This window comes from Suillus discolor, assembly GCF_016758755.1.
Source record: "Suillus discolor strain FC423 chromosome Unknown F5147scaffold_83, whole genome shotgun sequence".
NCBI lineage: Eukaryota > Fungi > Basidiomycota > Agaricomycetes > Boletales > Suillaceae > Suillus > Suillus discolor.
This window is the reverse complement of record NW_024541330.1, coordinates 121,686-137,442: the sequence shown is the minus strand read 5'-3', so window position 1 is coordinate 137,442 and position 15,757 is coordinate 121,686. Positions and strand designations below refer to the sequence as shown.

General features: G+C 47.7%; 5 protein-coding genes across 5 annotated transcripts; 2 read left to right on the top strand and 3 right to left on the bottom strand.

Moving 5' to 3' along the window:
• Positions 1–85: 85 nt before the first annotated feature.
• On the bottom strand, positions 86–1,778 carry F5147DRAFT_720601 (uncharacterized protein; the record flags this gene model as incomplete). Its single annotated transcript, XM_041438823.1, is given in 5 exon segments — positions 86–146; positions 158–982; positions 1,034–1,573; positions 1,631–1,665; positions 1,717–1,778. The coding sequence occupies 4 exon segments, from the start codon at positions 1,776–1,778 to the stop codon at positions 393–395; spliced, it is 1,227 nt and encodes a 408-aa protein (XP_041287303.1). The 3' UTR covers positions 86–146; positions 158–392.
• Positions 1,779–7,362: 5,584 nt separating this feature from the next.
• Positions 7,363–9,300, bottom strand: F5147DRAFT_779262 (uncharacterized protein; the record flags this gene model as incomplete). The annotated part of the gene is made up of 4 exons (XM_041442267.1): positions 7,363–7,752; positions 7,801–8,259; positions 8,313–8,619; positions 8,720–9,300. 4 exons carry the CDS (start codon positions 9,298–9,300, stop codon positions 7,363–7,365), a joined length of 1,737 nt encoding a protein of 578 aa, XP_041287302.1.
• A 751-nt stretch (positions 9,301–10,051) lies between these two features.
• F5147DRAFT_538474 (uncharacterized protein) lies at positions 10,052–10,346 on the top strand (the record flags this gene model as incomplete). Its single annotated transcript, XM_041430199.1, has 2 exons — positions 10,052–10,157; positions 10,213–10,346. Coding segments are annotated over 2 exons (240 nt in total), but the record flags the coding sequence as incomplete, so codon positions are not given.
• A 45-nt stretch (positions 10,347–10,391) lies between these two features.
• F5147DRAFT_747883 (uncharacterized protein) lies at positions 10,392–13,162 on the top strand (the record flags this gene model as incomplete). The annotated part of the gene is made up of 8 exons (XM_041439995.1): positions 10,392–10,727; positions 10,779–10,924; positions 11,039–11,260; positions 11,311–11,443; positions 11,493–11,668; positions 11,716–11,858; positions 11,880–12,269; positions 12,498–13,162. The coding sequence occupies 8 exons, from the start codon at positions 10,392–10,394 to the stop codon at positions 13,160–13,162; spliced, it is 2,211 nt and encodes a 736-aa protein (XP_041287300.1).
• A 1,687-nt stretch (positions 13,163–14,849) lies between these two features.
• On the bottom strand, positions 14,850–15,568 carry F5147DRAFT_657360 (uncharacterized protein; the record flags this gene model as incomplete). Its single annotated transcript, XM_041434265.1, has 3 exons — positions 14,850–15,160; positions 15,217–15,501; positions 15,553–15,568. The coding sequence occupies 3 exons, from the start codon at positions 15,566–15,568 to the stop codon at positions 14,850–14,852; spliced, it is 612 nt and encodes a 203-aa protein (XP_041287299.1).
• Between the last annotated feature and the right edge of the window lie 189 nt (positions 15,569–15,757).

The following is a 15,757-nucleotide window of genomic DNA, read 5'->3' as shown; positions in this document are numbered from 1 at the left end:
AAAAAAATCATTACCTCCTCTGCAGAATGAACACAGTGCGGATCTTGTGATAGAAATTTAATTTCTCATATGATAACATATTACATGTGACACTATGCAGCACACCTTTGTGGAGTAAGTGCAATACAGTAAGTAACTGGGATCTTAGACTTAAATTGCTGTACAAATAATGGTGGTTATAATCCTAGTCCGCTGGTGACGAGAAGAATGATACAATCCCTAGGGATCAAATGAGTGAACTGGTGATCGTTGCAAAGTACATTTGCATCATGTTTGGATGTCAGAATCATCGTGGTGAAGGTGAGTATGCTTCGAGCCAGTCACTACGCCCATTCTGATGCCCCTGGCCTCGAGAACTTCCATATCAACCTTGGTCGCCCCTTCAGAAGTTTTTAGGTTCTGGTACGAATTCGACGGAGCGTTCCAAAATATTGAGCTTTGATAACCGCCAGCGTACCTGGGATTGGAGGTGCACCAGGGGAAGGTGACCTCAACTCCCGAGAACGTCTCCTACGAGGTTGGAGTTTCGAATAGGAGGCGGCTCCACCTTCGCTACCGCCCCATTCATGATGCAAGCTGTTCTTGCTTCCAGAGAGCTGAGGAAGGGAGGGTAGTAGTGGACTCGGCCCAGAACTCGCACGACAGGGCCCAAGTCTGTAACACACGCCATCGCTGCCCATGCTTGGAAGCGAAATATCGGCAGTGCCTCCATGTAAGGTTAAATAAGCACCGTGGGTATTGGAGTACCTGCGATAATCAAATTCTGCGCGACCTTGCGTGATCGTGCCATCAGCAGGGAGCATCAGTTGGAATGGAGACGTCAAGGACATGCTAGACGAGGATGCAGGAGTGGATGACGTGGGGGAGATGGAACCACTACTAGGAAAGAGATATGAGGTCGTTTCTAAGTGATTGAGTTGCGTCTTCTGCTCTTCAAAATGGCAGTTTGCATATACATCAGAGGATGTCATGGTAGGAGAGCCTAGAAGCTCTATCATAAGTCATAAGATTTGTAGCAGGAGTATTAACTAACCATTAGCAGACAGTGTCTGCGCTGCGTTGTGAATACATGGTCCGTCCCCATTGATAGGTTGCATCAGATACGAGTAAGAACCATATCTTGATACTCGGGCGTTCGTATGGTGCCCAGCTCCACCGGAGGTTATCTGCTCGGTCTCCACGTTGGTGTAAGAAAGTGCAGGAGACTGAGTCACGTATGAGTGAGTCGGCGCGCTGATATACGAGCTGCTGCCAAGGGAATTAGACGTCTCATCGCTGGTCTGATATCCCTTGATATCATCACTATAATGACCATGCGACGAGGAGGTACGATTGTTGATGTTGGTTCGTTGAGGATGACTCGGAGAAGCAAAACGTGAAGGGAGCAGGGGCAAGTCGTCAGATTCAGGAGCCTCTTCTGTCTTCTTCGCCGGCCAAAGGGCTCTCCAGAACCTCTCACGTTCGCGCAATTCATGTCTAAGGCGCGCATTGTCTTGTTGTAGATCCCCAGCTTCGGATCGTGCTTCACGACATGAATCCTGAAGCTGGAGGAGGACAGACTCCAGACTGGTGACTGCCACATATAAAAAAGATGAGCTATGAAGGTAGAATAAGCTAGGGATAACCTAACCTGTCTCTTCAAGAGTCGCTATGTAGTTTGCTCGCCTCAAAGACATGTGAATTAACTTGGCAGGGGTTCGAGAACGTATGGCTCACCTCTGGCGGAAGGTGGCTTGGGCGTTCGCATTTTTCTTTTTTCGGAGAGCAGTATCAGACATGCGGGTGGTAGGATCATTGTCAACGTCTCCTTTGAAGTCGGATTTATCAGCGAGGGTGAATGGCCAACGTCGGCTCTATTAGGTATGTGAATACACAGGTTCAAAATGTTAGTAGGAACAATAAGGCTAGCAGAGGTCGCCTGCCTTTTCCCAACTGCTTACACCTCTATTTCGCTCAGACTAATCGATCAAGGCTTGCGCCGAGTGAAGACCATTATAATAGGCCAGATCCTCCTGCAGCAACCTGGCGGCCAAGTTCAGTAGGTCGTCTCATCAGCTCACTCGCCGGATGAACACTCATGAAATTTACTGCCGCCTCTGACGTTTTATTCCACCAGAGCCAACCTGTAGTAGAATCCGCCAGTGGGCCATGCGGAAATTTGCGAAATGCATCACCAAGAAAATTTCCGTGAGTGTGTTGCTCAGTTGTTCGTGTTCTGGTTTTGAACATGACTGATATTATTCAGAAACACTCCAAGTGTTCTCGCAACCGCAATCCTGAGATATAGAGTGCCGAACTTAAAGACGCTTCATTAAATCGAAATATCGAGGTAAGCACTCGAAATCGTAATCTCAGGTCAGCTTGATATCAGAGGCGCACAGGGCGGCACATCACAACCGCATCCATTCACCGACAACAAGCATCTCATCACAGCTGTGGCTGCGTCAACCAAGGCACATCCGGAGAACCTGCTTTGAAGGTACTCCCATTAATTTATCTATTTTTCGTCTCTAATTTGTTGGTCGTGCAGGTTCCCGACATCCCCTCTGGCGCACAGGAAACTCCTGATCCTAAATCGATTCATGTCGAACTTCAGGGTGCCCATGAGGATGCAGAACACGTGAAAACACTACATGCGCTGCCAGCATTGCCCCAGCAGGTTTTGCTGCCGTAAGTGATTTCAACACCACATACCTCCAACGCCTGAAATCTTTTGACGCTGCCATTGAGAAGATCGCAAATGTATGGGCTACTCTCATTTGTTGGTAGCGAACTAATCAAGTTATAGGTGCATCTATGTGCAAAGATGGTGTTGGGCGCATTCAATTCTGCTGCAGCCAAAGTTTGTTCTATGTTGCCCGGAGATCTGACTCCCGCTCAGAAGTCATGGTTCCATGCAGATTATTCTTGCTCAGGTGGAGCGCGACGAATCGGTTCAATGCCTATCCATAATGCAGACCAGTGATTGTATATTCGCCTGCTTCGGCAAAACCACTCTCGTTCGACTCATTCCTTCCACATTTTATCAGAACCGCTCTATCTCATCTTACAACCCGGATTATCAACAAGCTGAGTAATAGGTCACCATCAAAACTTAATGTTCCCACACCAGTTGAACCGCTTGTCTCTTTCATTCCTGTTCACCACAGTCTCAGAAGGTCTCGACACGTCCTATAACCAGGTTGGGTGCGCGGATGTGACTTCCGCGTGAGGGTCTATCTGATAGGTGCGCACCTGATAGTGTGCCGCCCTAGGGTGACCCACCCTCCTCGACTCAGAATATCAGTATACCTATGATAATCAGTAGTGTATTCCTTCCGTTTTGTCGTCAAATACATATGTAGATTGGCTCCGAACATCAAGTAGGTAGCGAATCAGTCTACCAAGTCGACAAAAACACTTGCCTACAGGACCCCAATGCTTCTCGATATGTCTCAAAAGCGCGACCTTCTCTCTAACCTTAGTACATGTGAGTGAAGTCAGTTGAACCTTCGACGAAGGCCCAGAAAACGGCAGAGAAGGAACAAAATGATCTCAAGTTCTGGATTCTGTCGGAACGCGAAAACATATGGAAAACGAGGATGGTCACCAGTATCGACTTTTGGAAGCTTACAGCACTTGACCGACGAGACGATTTGCCCTGCATACATTGAGTGAATCTCCTGTAAGCCAGTTGGCGTGAGTCGGGTGAGAAGACAAAAATGGGATATTGAATGAGGCAAGAAGCATGATGAATCGAGGACGGATTGCTGAGGAACTGAAGTAGTGCGCTGTCGCTCTACTTGGCTCTCGTACGCCCATTCGCCCACGCAAACGTAGGAATTATTGCCATCACACAGAAAAGAAAGACCAGTGGTTTGTGCACGCGCGGTGGGCAGCGGGTGCTACTGTAGAGACATCTAGAACATTGATTGAGACATTATCGGAACACACAGAAGATCACTTGACTAAATGCTACGACAAAATTTTTGTATGTCTCCTTGGAATCTACTTTGTAACACAAATCAATACCATTACAAAAGTGAGAATAAGTGAAAGTAAATTCCCCTGCTCTTCGTAGAGCACCAGACAGCTATTAACTTCACCGATAGTTACACACTACTGCCAGTCGATATGTGCACGCGTTCCTGGAAAGCGATTGAGGCCATACCAGCTGCTGCGTCCGAATCGGCCACCAGCTTGGTGTGATATTCTCGAACACCAAGGATCAGGCGTGGTCCTAGCACAAACTGCGCGACCTGCAAAATCTGAAGAAAGCCGGCAAAAAGTAGAGCGTTCAAAGAAGATTCCTATAGTAGAAACGATAAACAATGGTAGCATGGAGAGGTCGTAAGTGAAACATCGACGTACCGTTGAGAGTGTTGGAGAGAAATCAAGAACAAGCTCGAAGCAAGAGACGGCAATAAAGCTAGGACGTCCGACCCTTCAGTGAAAGAAGAAACAATAATCGCAACATGAGCTTACCTAGCAAAGTAAACCATGTGAGTTCTCATCAACACCGTGAAACAGTCCCCGATAATCCCTCCTGCCGAATGTTGTCGCAGTTCACGGAAGTGAGACTGCGAGACCTAGTGCGAGTACCTCCCACACGGTGCCGAGTATCCAAGTAATGGAAGACAGAAGTGGGACATCTTGTGCATAGGCAAACGAGCACTGATAAGCGCCGGAGAGATCGAGTTCCTCTTGTATTCATCATTGAGCCCCATACACGTGTATTTTTATCATAATCAAGCGTACCTCCCAAAGTATGCTTCATTGTCAGTACGCCCACCACTCTGTTAGAAATGTTGGCAGCCTGAAAGGTGACGATGAGAAATATCAGTATCTTTCTGGATCGTTGATACATGGCATACAACCGAGTGATGATGATGACTGGCAGCATGTTTCAGTCAGAAAAATATCACCGAGGTCTCACAGGTCCCAAGCTCACCCCACAGCATTGCAAACCACAACACCCGTCCAATTCCATACGACGCACACAATCCAGCCTGGCGAATCCAGTCAGTGATTGGCCTCGGGTAGCACACTCTAAACACACTCACATCTGTGGAAGTATGGCGTGACAGTCATTAGGGAACCAAGAAGTTAGTAAAGGACCGCACTCACTCCTGCAGGGCACCACGGTTAACTGGAGGTGAATAGTAGGCATCTGTGCAGAAGACTCACTGTATCTGTCAGCCAGATGGTCGGAACACTGGCTGTATACTGTTGGTCAGAAGAAGCAAAGACAGCAAATATACTAAGGAGACGTACTCAGCATGTCCAGCCTGATTGTAAGATATAGACGATTAATATAACATCGACTGTTTAGCCTTCTGAACATACGCAGTATGTATGATTCCAAGGTAGCGGACCTGAAATACTTTCGAGTCAGCAGTTCATGAAAACCGTGACAAACAAGCTACACACGCCGAGATACAGAACTGTCATTAGGGACCAGCGTTGCCTCTGTAATTAAGTTTATTTGCATAATTGTTCCTCTGACATGAGACTTTACTCACCCAGACCAATTCAACCTATAAAAGGATTCTTAGTGAGAGCTGCTCCGATCATAGCATTGACATACCTCTTGTCCGAAGGTAAGTGCTGAAAATACTCGTAAGACATCAACAGTGCTGCAATATTATCATGCTCACCCCAATCATATGTCACTCCAACAAAGGCGGCAACTGCGAAACCGCAGCCAAGGTGAGATCGAGTAGCTTCAACATCTAACTGCTCTCCACGAACCTAAAAAATAACTTACAAAACGATTTGCATTGATGATCGGCCACCAAGTGGGGCCATCTGAAACTATGGTCATGTTAGTAGAGAATAAGTGTAGGTGAAAGGCGAACTGGGTGGACGTATGACGATGACATTCGCGCTATATATACGTATACCACTATCCAGTGCTTGGGTATATCAAAAGGTGACATCTGTGCACTCCACGTAGAAATTGCAGTTGCGGGAGCTGAAAATTTGAACTTCACGCTCTCTTCCTCAGTCACCAAAAAGGTTAGTGTAAAATCTTCAATTTGCAACGTGGGTGTGAAGGTCGATGACCGTCGCCCACAACGTTCGCTTGATTGTGGACATGTAGAGTACCACGAGTCCGTGTATTCCTTAGATTTAGTTACAGGGTCATCTGCAGTGGCTAGAGAGGTTGGGCTATGCATAGTGTGAACTCTTGGCATTCGGAGGTACGGCAATTTGTGAACGTGGGACAACCCGAAGAGACAGAACTAGGGTGCCATGTATAAGTGGTTTACGATAGTGACAATTGAGATAGACGAACCGAGAAGCACAAGATATTGGGCCCACTTCTATATGCTAAGCACATATTCATTATACCGTACAAAATCGACATCTGTTGCTGAATCGCCACACATGCCCCATGTATGAGCCCTTTCCGTGCATCATCATCTTAACCGAACGATACGGTGATGCTCGCATCTAGAAGAGGATACGTTATCGGCACCTGCTTGAGGGACAGCACCGACAAGGAGGGCACTTCCCAAGTGAATCCATGGATCTCAATGACTAGAGGCGCGAGCTTTAGGTTTGTAAACCCGTGTCAGATCGTTGAGTTGTTCGAGTCTTGACCAAACCTCACCTTGAAAACATCTGCCATACAAACCAAGGGCCAACACATCATGTCATTGATCACGTTGTGTTGCTGTACCGTACGCTCACGCACTGTCGCTATGTGCCTATCCAACCGCGAGGGACAGCCCTGATAGACTTTGGGGGGATGAAGAGTAGGATGAGGTTGCTAGCATAAGAAGGGGGTGGTTCAAGTTTTGACATTTGCATATACTCCGTTGCACTCGAGTATGCTGGTCTTGAGACACCGAATGAAAGTCCCTATGCTTATTGGTGTCGCAGGCGCGCCCCTGCAAGCATCACCCCATGTTCAGCAAGTGCAACGACATCACCAACTCGATCGGATCCGAGAATGTCGGTGCTAAGGAAAATTTTTGAAAGGTATTGCACCCCTGCGCATACATGCTGGCAGGCCATCAGTAAATTCACGAATTGCTTAATTTCCTTTTAAGCTCTTATTTTTCTCACCCAAGAGCGGACAAGAACCAGAACACCTCCTTGTCACAAGGAGCAACAAGCTGCCAAGAAGATCCCTTCCTCTTGATTTGAGCATTTTCGCACTTTTTTTCATTTGTCCTACACTTTTTGCACTTATTTTTAGAACGAGCTACATTACAATCCCCTTATGTCGCACTTATTTTAGCTTGTTCACACTATATACACTTTTTCACACTTGTTCACACTTGTTACCAGGAAAAAGAATTGCATTTCAACCGGACAAGAGGATTAAGTAGATAAAAGGTTGAACAAGGAGAAAAATAAGGACTAGCAAGTAGATTAATAACGAGCGCGACAAAGCAAACAGAGGCGGCAACGAGACATAACGAGCGTGACGAATGGAGGCGGCAATGAGACATAACGAGCGCGACAAAGGACAGGCCCATCAGCTTCAACCGTGTGTGGAATCTTGCCTTTGTAGACTGCATTCCAGACTGACTGCAAGATAGGACAGACAACGTCATCTGCAAGGGTCCATACTTCATCTAGATCGCCGATGCAGCGAATGACGGTAGGGATGAACTGTCGTGCCCACTTGTTTCCCACCTGACAACCCTTAGGAAGATGCTTCTTCCTGTACGCAGAGCGTACAATTGGCTTGGAAGGAGCGGAGGACTCAGACTTCAGCCGCTTTGCTGGAGGGGCTTTGAGCGTGACAGCAACGTTAGTCTAATATCTTGTAATCAGTAAAATGTAGTATGAGACACCGAAACTTACTGTAGAGGTCACCTGGCGCGTGAACACTGGGTCAACAGGTTCGGTCTTCACATCTTCATTGGCACCCTGCACACTTTTGGCCTCGGATGACAGCTCCATTATGTCGTCATAGTCCAGAGGAGGTGACAGCTTCCGCTTCTGACTCGCCAGGGAGTCAAAATCCATTGGGGGGGTGGAGCGGGACCTAGGTTTTTGGGCGAGGGGAGGAGGTTCAAGGTCAGAATCACGGTCCAAGGACTGTAGCTCGTGATTGGCATCATCATTGGCCTTATACTCCCTTAGAAAATCAGGTTGTGTAGCAGGGCCGGCGCCGTCAGAATCTATAAAGTGGCCGCGGATGTCTGTGAAGACATCGATGTCGTCCGCATCTTCAATCGGATCAGGCTGTTCGGTTGCACCGCGACAGGTAACATCTGAAGGTACTACACCGTCAAGAGCTTTGGGAACAATCATAATACCCTGCAGCTGTGGTTAAAACTACGTAGAATTTAAATAGATAGAATCAGACTCACCGCGTAAGCCTTGTTGCTTGTAATATGAGAAAGAGGTTTTGCGAGCTCCTCGTCATCCTCGTCCTCATCAGACGCGTACATATTGAACTCTGTAAAGCCTCCAGCATTTGAGGTACTGATGGGTGTGAGTGGGGGCGGAACATTGCTGCTGATGGTGCTCCCCTTTGTGAGCTTAGAGTAACTGGTCCGTGGTTGAATGGAAGATGTAGAAGGATTCCCCCTCAACGATGCGGCTGGCTTTGAGGCAGTCGCGGGAAGATTCGACAGCCACCCTGGGACATGTCCAGCAAGTGCAAATTTTTGGGAACTTGTAGCATCAGAATCGTATGTCGTGATATCGAGAAAAAAAAGAGTAGTTTCAGTCAAAAGAAGCATCATCATAGTTACTGATAGATAAACAAACTCACACATCAGACGTCTTCTGAACTTCTCCATCACGTGCCTTTGTTGAGTCGATAACGATGCCAGCGTTTAATACTGCTTGAATTGCTTCTCTCACTGCCAGTTTCTTCTTTTTGGTTTGGACCGGGTCCCCATCCTCATCCTCACTTGCAGGATTTTCGACGCTAGCATCAGCTGCTAACCTTTTAGCTCCACCCACACGACCCCTGCCTTTGGTGACAAGAGGCTTATCGGCGACGATTTTTGCTCCTGCCTGCCTATCATCCATAGTCGAGTCGGAGGTCTTCAAGTCTTTTGCAGCCTTCCCCACCGGGCGTGCACGAGGACGCTTAGGCTTAGGTGCGTCAACACGCATAGCATCTTGGTCAGCCTGCATCTGTGCCTGCAAAGTAGCAATACGCTGATAACTTTCTTGTACAGCTTTTTCACTTGCCTCCTTTGCCTCCCTTTCACGTTGGTCGTCAGCGGCCTTCTCAGCAGTGGTACGCTTCTTTCCACGACTATTGATTAAAATGCGCCCGGGATGCTGAGTTGCGTTCTTAGGTCGAGTCCCCATGCGCGTTGTAACTGCGTCAGGTTGAGACATTCTATCGATAGACGGTTTTGTAGGCTGACGAAAATTGAAGGCAGTGGGTTACCAAGTTGAAGGTGAGTTTCGTCACTCTAAAATTTGTAGCCAAAGCTGACTCTGAATAATATTTCTTAACGTATTGAATTGAGGGTCGATTGCAACATCCGGAGCATCAATATTCGCCAGCGCTTTTCAGCACAATGTGCTCAACAAAATGACATGTCCCGGATTGAAATACCTTAAGTACGGTGAGTATCAATGTTTACCAGAACCTTTCCGGTGATATAATGACGTCTAATAGCCTAGGGAATGTTCACCAGAACCTTTCCTGTGGTGGGGTGACCGTCATCAATGTTCACCAGAACTTTTCCGGTGGTGCGATGACATAACTGTCCATTTTAACAAACCCTTTCTGGGGTAGTGCACATTTTCGTTCCAACGGCACCTTTGCAAGGGTAATTTTTTCTTCAATATTAGCGGCTGGTTTTAAACCTTCACTAGGTCCATACGTTGCATCAACACTACTCATATGATGCGCAGAAACCGGTCTACTCACCGTGCCCTTCAGTTTCCATGCCTATCTCCAGGTTGTATGCGCTGGTTTCGAAACATCTCTGGCCGCACTCAACACATGCACGCGTCCCATCCTGTTGCACCTGCTCTGGATCTTCCCCAACCGCAACAGCTTCCATCTCCACCTCAGTCGCCTCCCCCTGATTTCCTGCCACCCCCCCCTGATTTCTCGCCACCCCCTCCTGATTTCTCGCCTCCCCGATCACCACCTGGTCCAATGGCTGACGATGAGGATCCAGACTCAGAATTCACTGATGCGAGCAAGCGTTACTATCGTACGTATCACTCGCTCCTCAATGGTAAGTACCTTTCAATCTGCACTTTTCACGTGTTCTGATTCTGACACGCTCTTAGGACAACCATGCACAGCTGACGGCGTGTTTCTGCCCCCTGGCACACCACCAACTCCTGTCCCACCGAAGTCTCCTCACGACTGGAGCCCGTATCGTAACGATATTGAATTTGCAACGGCAGAGTTTGTTTTCAAACAAAGCCATATGTCTAACAAAGCTACAGACTTATTACTCGACTTAATGGCTGTGCAGCTGTTGAAACACGACGACCACCCTCCATTCGCGGATCACAAGGATTTGCACAAGGTCATCGACGCCACACAACTTGGCAATGTCACTTGGCAATGTCTCTCGATTCAATACACAGGGGAACGCCCTGAACATGATGCTCCTCCGTGGATGGACAGAGAATACGAGGTCTGGTACAGAGACCCCCACATGATGGCGCATAACATGTTAGCGAACCCTACCTACAAGGGTGAGATTGACTATGCGCCATTTCGGGAGTATGATGCATTGGACGATACACGCCGATGGAGAGACTTTATGTCTGCGGACTGGGCATGGCAACAAGCTGTATGTATTTCATGTATTCCTTGTGACTTGGGGTATCCTGACATCCACTAGGACGAGATATCGAAGGATCCAAACACACATGGATCGATGTTCATTCCGATAATTCTTGGTAGCGACAAGACCACCGTTTCTGTGGGCACAGGTAATAATGAATATTACCCCCTGTATGCCTCGATCGGCAATGTGCACAACAATGTGTGACGCGCTCATCGCGACGCTCTCGTCATCATCGGTTTCCTGGCTATACCTAAAAGTATGTGTATTAAAATTCAAAATTATATTTTTTATCTGAGCTATGTCGCAGCTGATAGGCAACATGCTCATGACGATTCGTTTCGTGTATTTCGCCGGCAGCTTTTTCACCGTTCACTATCCACAATTCTATCTACCCTGAAGCCTGTGATGACTGAGTACGAAGTCCTGCGTTGTGCAGACGGTCACTTTCGACGTGTTATATTTGGCCTGGGACCCTACATAGCCGACTACGAGGAGCAACTGGTGCTGTCCTGTACCGTTAAAAATTGGTGCCCAAAGTGTGTTTTAAGTCGCACTCAGCATCAATGTTTACTGACGATGTTTGTAGATGCCTTGCAAGTCGGGGAGATCTCGATGGTGGTGGTCTCTTACGCTGCCGAGAGCATACAGATGTCCTCATACATGAAAATATCCACCCGGATACATTGTGGCATGAATACGGTATCATAAGCGTTCTCATCGTGAGTGATCCACCCGCTCTCAAACTATACACTAATCTATTTTGTACAGCCATTCACAAATGACTTCCCCCGAGCCGACATCCATCAATTAATATCATTCGATCTCCTCCACCAGCTAGTCAAAGGCGCCTTCAAGGATCATTTGGTGGATTGGGTAGTAAAGTACCTTAGACTTGAGCATGGGACCAAACGAGGAGACGAGATCATGAGCGACATAGATCGAAGGTATACTACCTCACTCGTTAATCCGGCGTTTTCTAACCTTGAGTCAGAATTGCTGTTGTGGCGCCATTCGCTGGTCTACGGCGATTTCCTGACGGCCGCGGCTTTAAACAATGGACGGGGAACGATTCCAAAGCCCTTATGAAGGTCTTCATCCCAGCTATCGAAGGCCATGTACCTCAAGACATGGTGCGTGCGTTTCGCACGCTTTTAGAATTTTGTTATATCGCACGACGCAACGTAATTACTGAAGCCTCTCTGGATCAACTCAAAGACGCGCTTGCTCGGTTTCACCACTACCGCCAGATCTTCGAAACCACGGGCACAGTCCCTCACTTCTCGTTACCCCGCCAGCACTCAATGACCCACTATGCGGACATGATCCGACTGTTTGGTGCGCCGAATGGATTGTGCTCGTCGATCACGGAATCCAAGCACATTAAGGCCGTGAAACAACCTTGGAGGTGGTCTAGCAAGCATAACGCCATTGGACAAATGCTTTTGGCTAACCAACGCCTCGACAAACTCGCAGCATCTCGCGTAGACTTCGCTGCTCGTGGGATGCTCATTGGCTCTGTATTATCAAGAGCTGTGGCCGCTCTGCGTAAGTTTTTGTATCTAGTCTTATCATTTTGCATACTCAATATGCAGCTGTCATCCTTGAAGATAATCCAGATGCCCCTGTTATCGTGCCACAGGCAGAAGATGATGTTGATGACGGTGAAGTTGTTGACGGCCTGACTGTACTGCTCTCGTTTGTAAAGCTTGCAAGGTCTCCTCGTAAGTGATGTTCTAACGTGTCGGTTTTAATACTCACCAAGGTTTTTCTTAGAACGAACACGGGCACAGACTGTACCAGAACTAGCAAGTGAGGTCAATGTACCATACCTGCGACGCCTTATCCGTCATTTTCTGTTTTCGCAACTCTTTCGCAACGATCCTTGCAACCCCGAAGATGTCCCTGCTGCTAGCTGCCCTCGACATAATGGTAGACTTCATGTCTTGAATTCTGCTGCTGCGACTTTTTATGCGCCAAGTGATCCCAGTGGCATTGGTGGCATGCGACGAGAACAGATCCACGCATGTCCATCCTGGCGGAATGTCTATCCCCGTAATGATTGCGTGTTTGTCAACACCAATTCAGACCTTGAGGGGATGAAAGGGCTCGAAGTTGCCAGAGTCAGATGTTTTTTTTCCTTTAGATATAATTGGGCCGCCACGTATCCATGCGCTCTTGTTCATTGGTTCGATAAGGTCAGTGACTCTGCCGACGAGGATACTGGCATGTGGATAGTCCGTCCAAGTGTTCGTGACGATGGCACCCCAAACCTCACTGTTATTCATATCGACACCGTTTACCGTGCAGCGCACTTAATCCCTGTCTACGGTCCCGATTTCATTCCTAAGGACATCGAGTATTTTCATTCTTATGATGCTTTCCGCTTATTCTATGTCAATAAATACGCCGATCACCATGCGTTCGAGATAGCGTCTTGATCCCCCTTCCTTTGGCAGAACAGTAAGTCTTAATCTCCTCCGAATACCACCAACTCAAAGTCCTGGAGCTAGGATTGACCTCCACGTCCAATTACCACTAACTCAAGCGCACATAATTCTGTGGTCCACCTCCACCTTACGAAGATCACGACTTTGTAAGTCCCTCCTTGGCGGGTCTGCAACAGCAGCTTCTGCTGAACAAGACGTACTGATGAGTTATTCTCGTCAGCAGCAACAACCACAACCATCTCCCCCTGGTCCGTTCCCAGTCCCAACCAACCCGAGGGTAAGTCCCTCCTTGGCGGGTCTGCAACAGCAGCTTCTGCTGAACAAGACGTACTGACGAGTTATTCTCGTCAGCGGCAACAACCACAGCCATCTCCCCCTGGTCCATTCCCAGTCCCTCCTTGGCGGGTCTGCAACAGCAGCATTAAGAGTTCTGCCTCAGAGGTAAAGTACCTGTGCCCATACTGCTAATGAATAGCGCCGCTTACCCTTTTGCGCGATAGCGTGGTGCGAGCTTGCCACCCGCTCCCGGTTGTCCACCTCCACCTTATGAAGATCACGACTTTGTACAACCTCATGCGGTAGGTGACGATCTCACTGTCGAGAACTTTCTCAAGACTGTTAACCTTCTGCTGAACAAGACGTATCTCGTCAGCAGCAGCAACCACAGCCATCTCCCCCTGGTCCGTTCCCAGTCCCTCCTTGGCGGGTCTGCAACAGCAACCGCAGCCATCTCCTCCTGATCCGTTCCCAGTCCCTCCTTGGCGGGTCTGCAACAGCAACCGCAGCCATCTCCTCCTGGTCCATTCCCAGTCCCTCCTTCGTGGGCTGCAACAGCCATCTCCTCCTGATCCGTTCCCAGTCACATCAATTCTCATTCGTTCTCGTATTCAAGTACATTCTAACACTAATGTAGGTGAGTTAGTTGTTCGGCCTTCACAGATGTACTAACTCACCTTTACTCTACCACTCCGCAGGCGCTCAATGTCATGCCAGGTCATGAATGGCCTCGAGCGTCTCTTGATCCAGGCAACCGAAGACTGCCTTCACCCCCCTCCAAAAACCAATTTGAGTCCTCCCTTGCCCTTCGATATCCGAGCATCTCGCTTCGTTACGCCTCCCCCGCGTGTAATAAAGGTTTGTCGTCACTATTGGCCTCTGATGCTCTTCGAACCGGACTCGATGCTATCGATCGCATCAGCGTTTGCATCGATCCACGTACGAACGTACGTACCATATCTGCGAGCGTCATTTTTCAGAACGGTGAGCAAGTTGTTTAGAGTTGAAATGTTCAGTCACTGACAATGTTCTCACGCGTCCAGTCCCATGCGCGCCGTGACTACTAGAACTTAAGTCTCATTCGCAAATGTTCGAGGAGTAGTTATTCATAGTAAAATTTTATCTACTTGTAATCTACGACACACTTTAGTCTTCCTTGCTTTTGGCGCTTGTTGCACTTGTGGGCACTTGTGAATCACACATTTACTTGTGAGTGCTTGTGAAAGAAAAATAACAAGTGCATAAGAATAATAAGCGGCAACATGTTGAAGATTTTCGTGACAAGTGGCGAAAAAGGACGCTAAGGAGTTTGTGAATTTACTGATGCACTAGACATAGTAGACTGGCACAAGTAACAATATAGCATTGAACATTGATATTGATATTGATACAAGATACATTGTCATGGCTCTGTAGTCGTAAGTGTCGGCAAACGAACGCCCAAAAGTAAATCCTTTAGCCTTGCTAACAATGTTTTGTTAGACGCATCCATCTCACCCAGACCCCTTGTATCGTTCTTGATATCCTCTGCTAATTTAATTGCATCCTCAGCCCTCTTTAGACTCCGGTGCGCGAGAACAATGCTCTGCTGTGCAAGATCACCGTTTGCCAATAAAGTACGTTTGATTTCGATAAACTGGACGTTCTGCCTTTCAGTGTTTGCCTCAATCAAACACTCCAGCCTCTTCAGGCTTTGCGCCACAGTCTCCACTTCTTATCAACAGTCAATAAACATAAAAGTCAAAGTAATAAATTAGAGCAGGACGCACCTGCAGCTGATGATGATTCAATAGACTGCAGTGGGTCATGAACCTCACTGGCAGATGCCTCCATAGACTGCGCTGGGCTATGAATAACAGGAGCTTTGTTGTATGTAACAATGGGTGGTGGGTGGAGAACGTTGGTGTGGATGTTGGATGCCGCCATGGATTGCTCGGACTGCTGTAAGTCAAAACATGAGATCGGCCGCTCTGCAACCACATTGCTGTCACAAGCGTGGGATGCGGCTAGTACTCCCGACTGGGAATAGCATACACCAAAGGTGTTTGTGGTTTCTATCGCATATCATTGAGCAGCATCTATAAGTTTATAACTGCCCATATTACCTGTGCTCTCGCGCATGAAGGTTTGATGTCGGCCAAGTTAAATATGGGCTGGTTATATGTATAATAATCTGAACCACCATATCTGGCTGCCCACGACTAAATTTCAGCTGATATGACATTTCCAGAGGGATCCTTTTATCAAGTATGATTTGATGATCTAGAACAGCGCTATAGGAAGCGAGAGATATGGAAATTGGTCATAGAA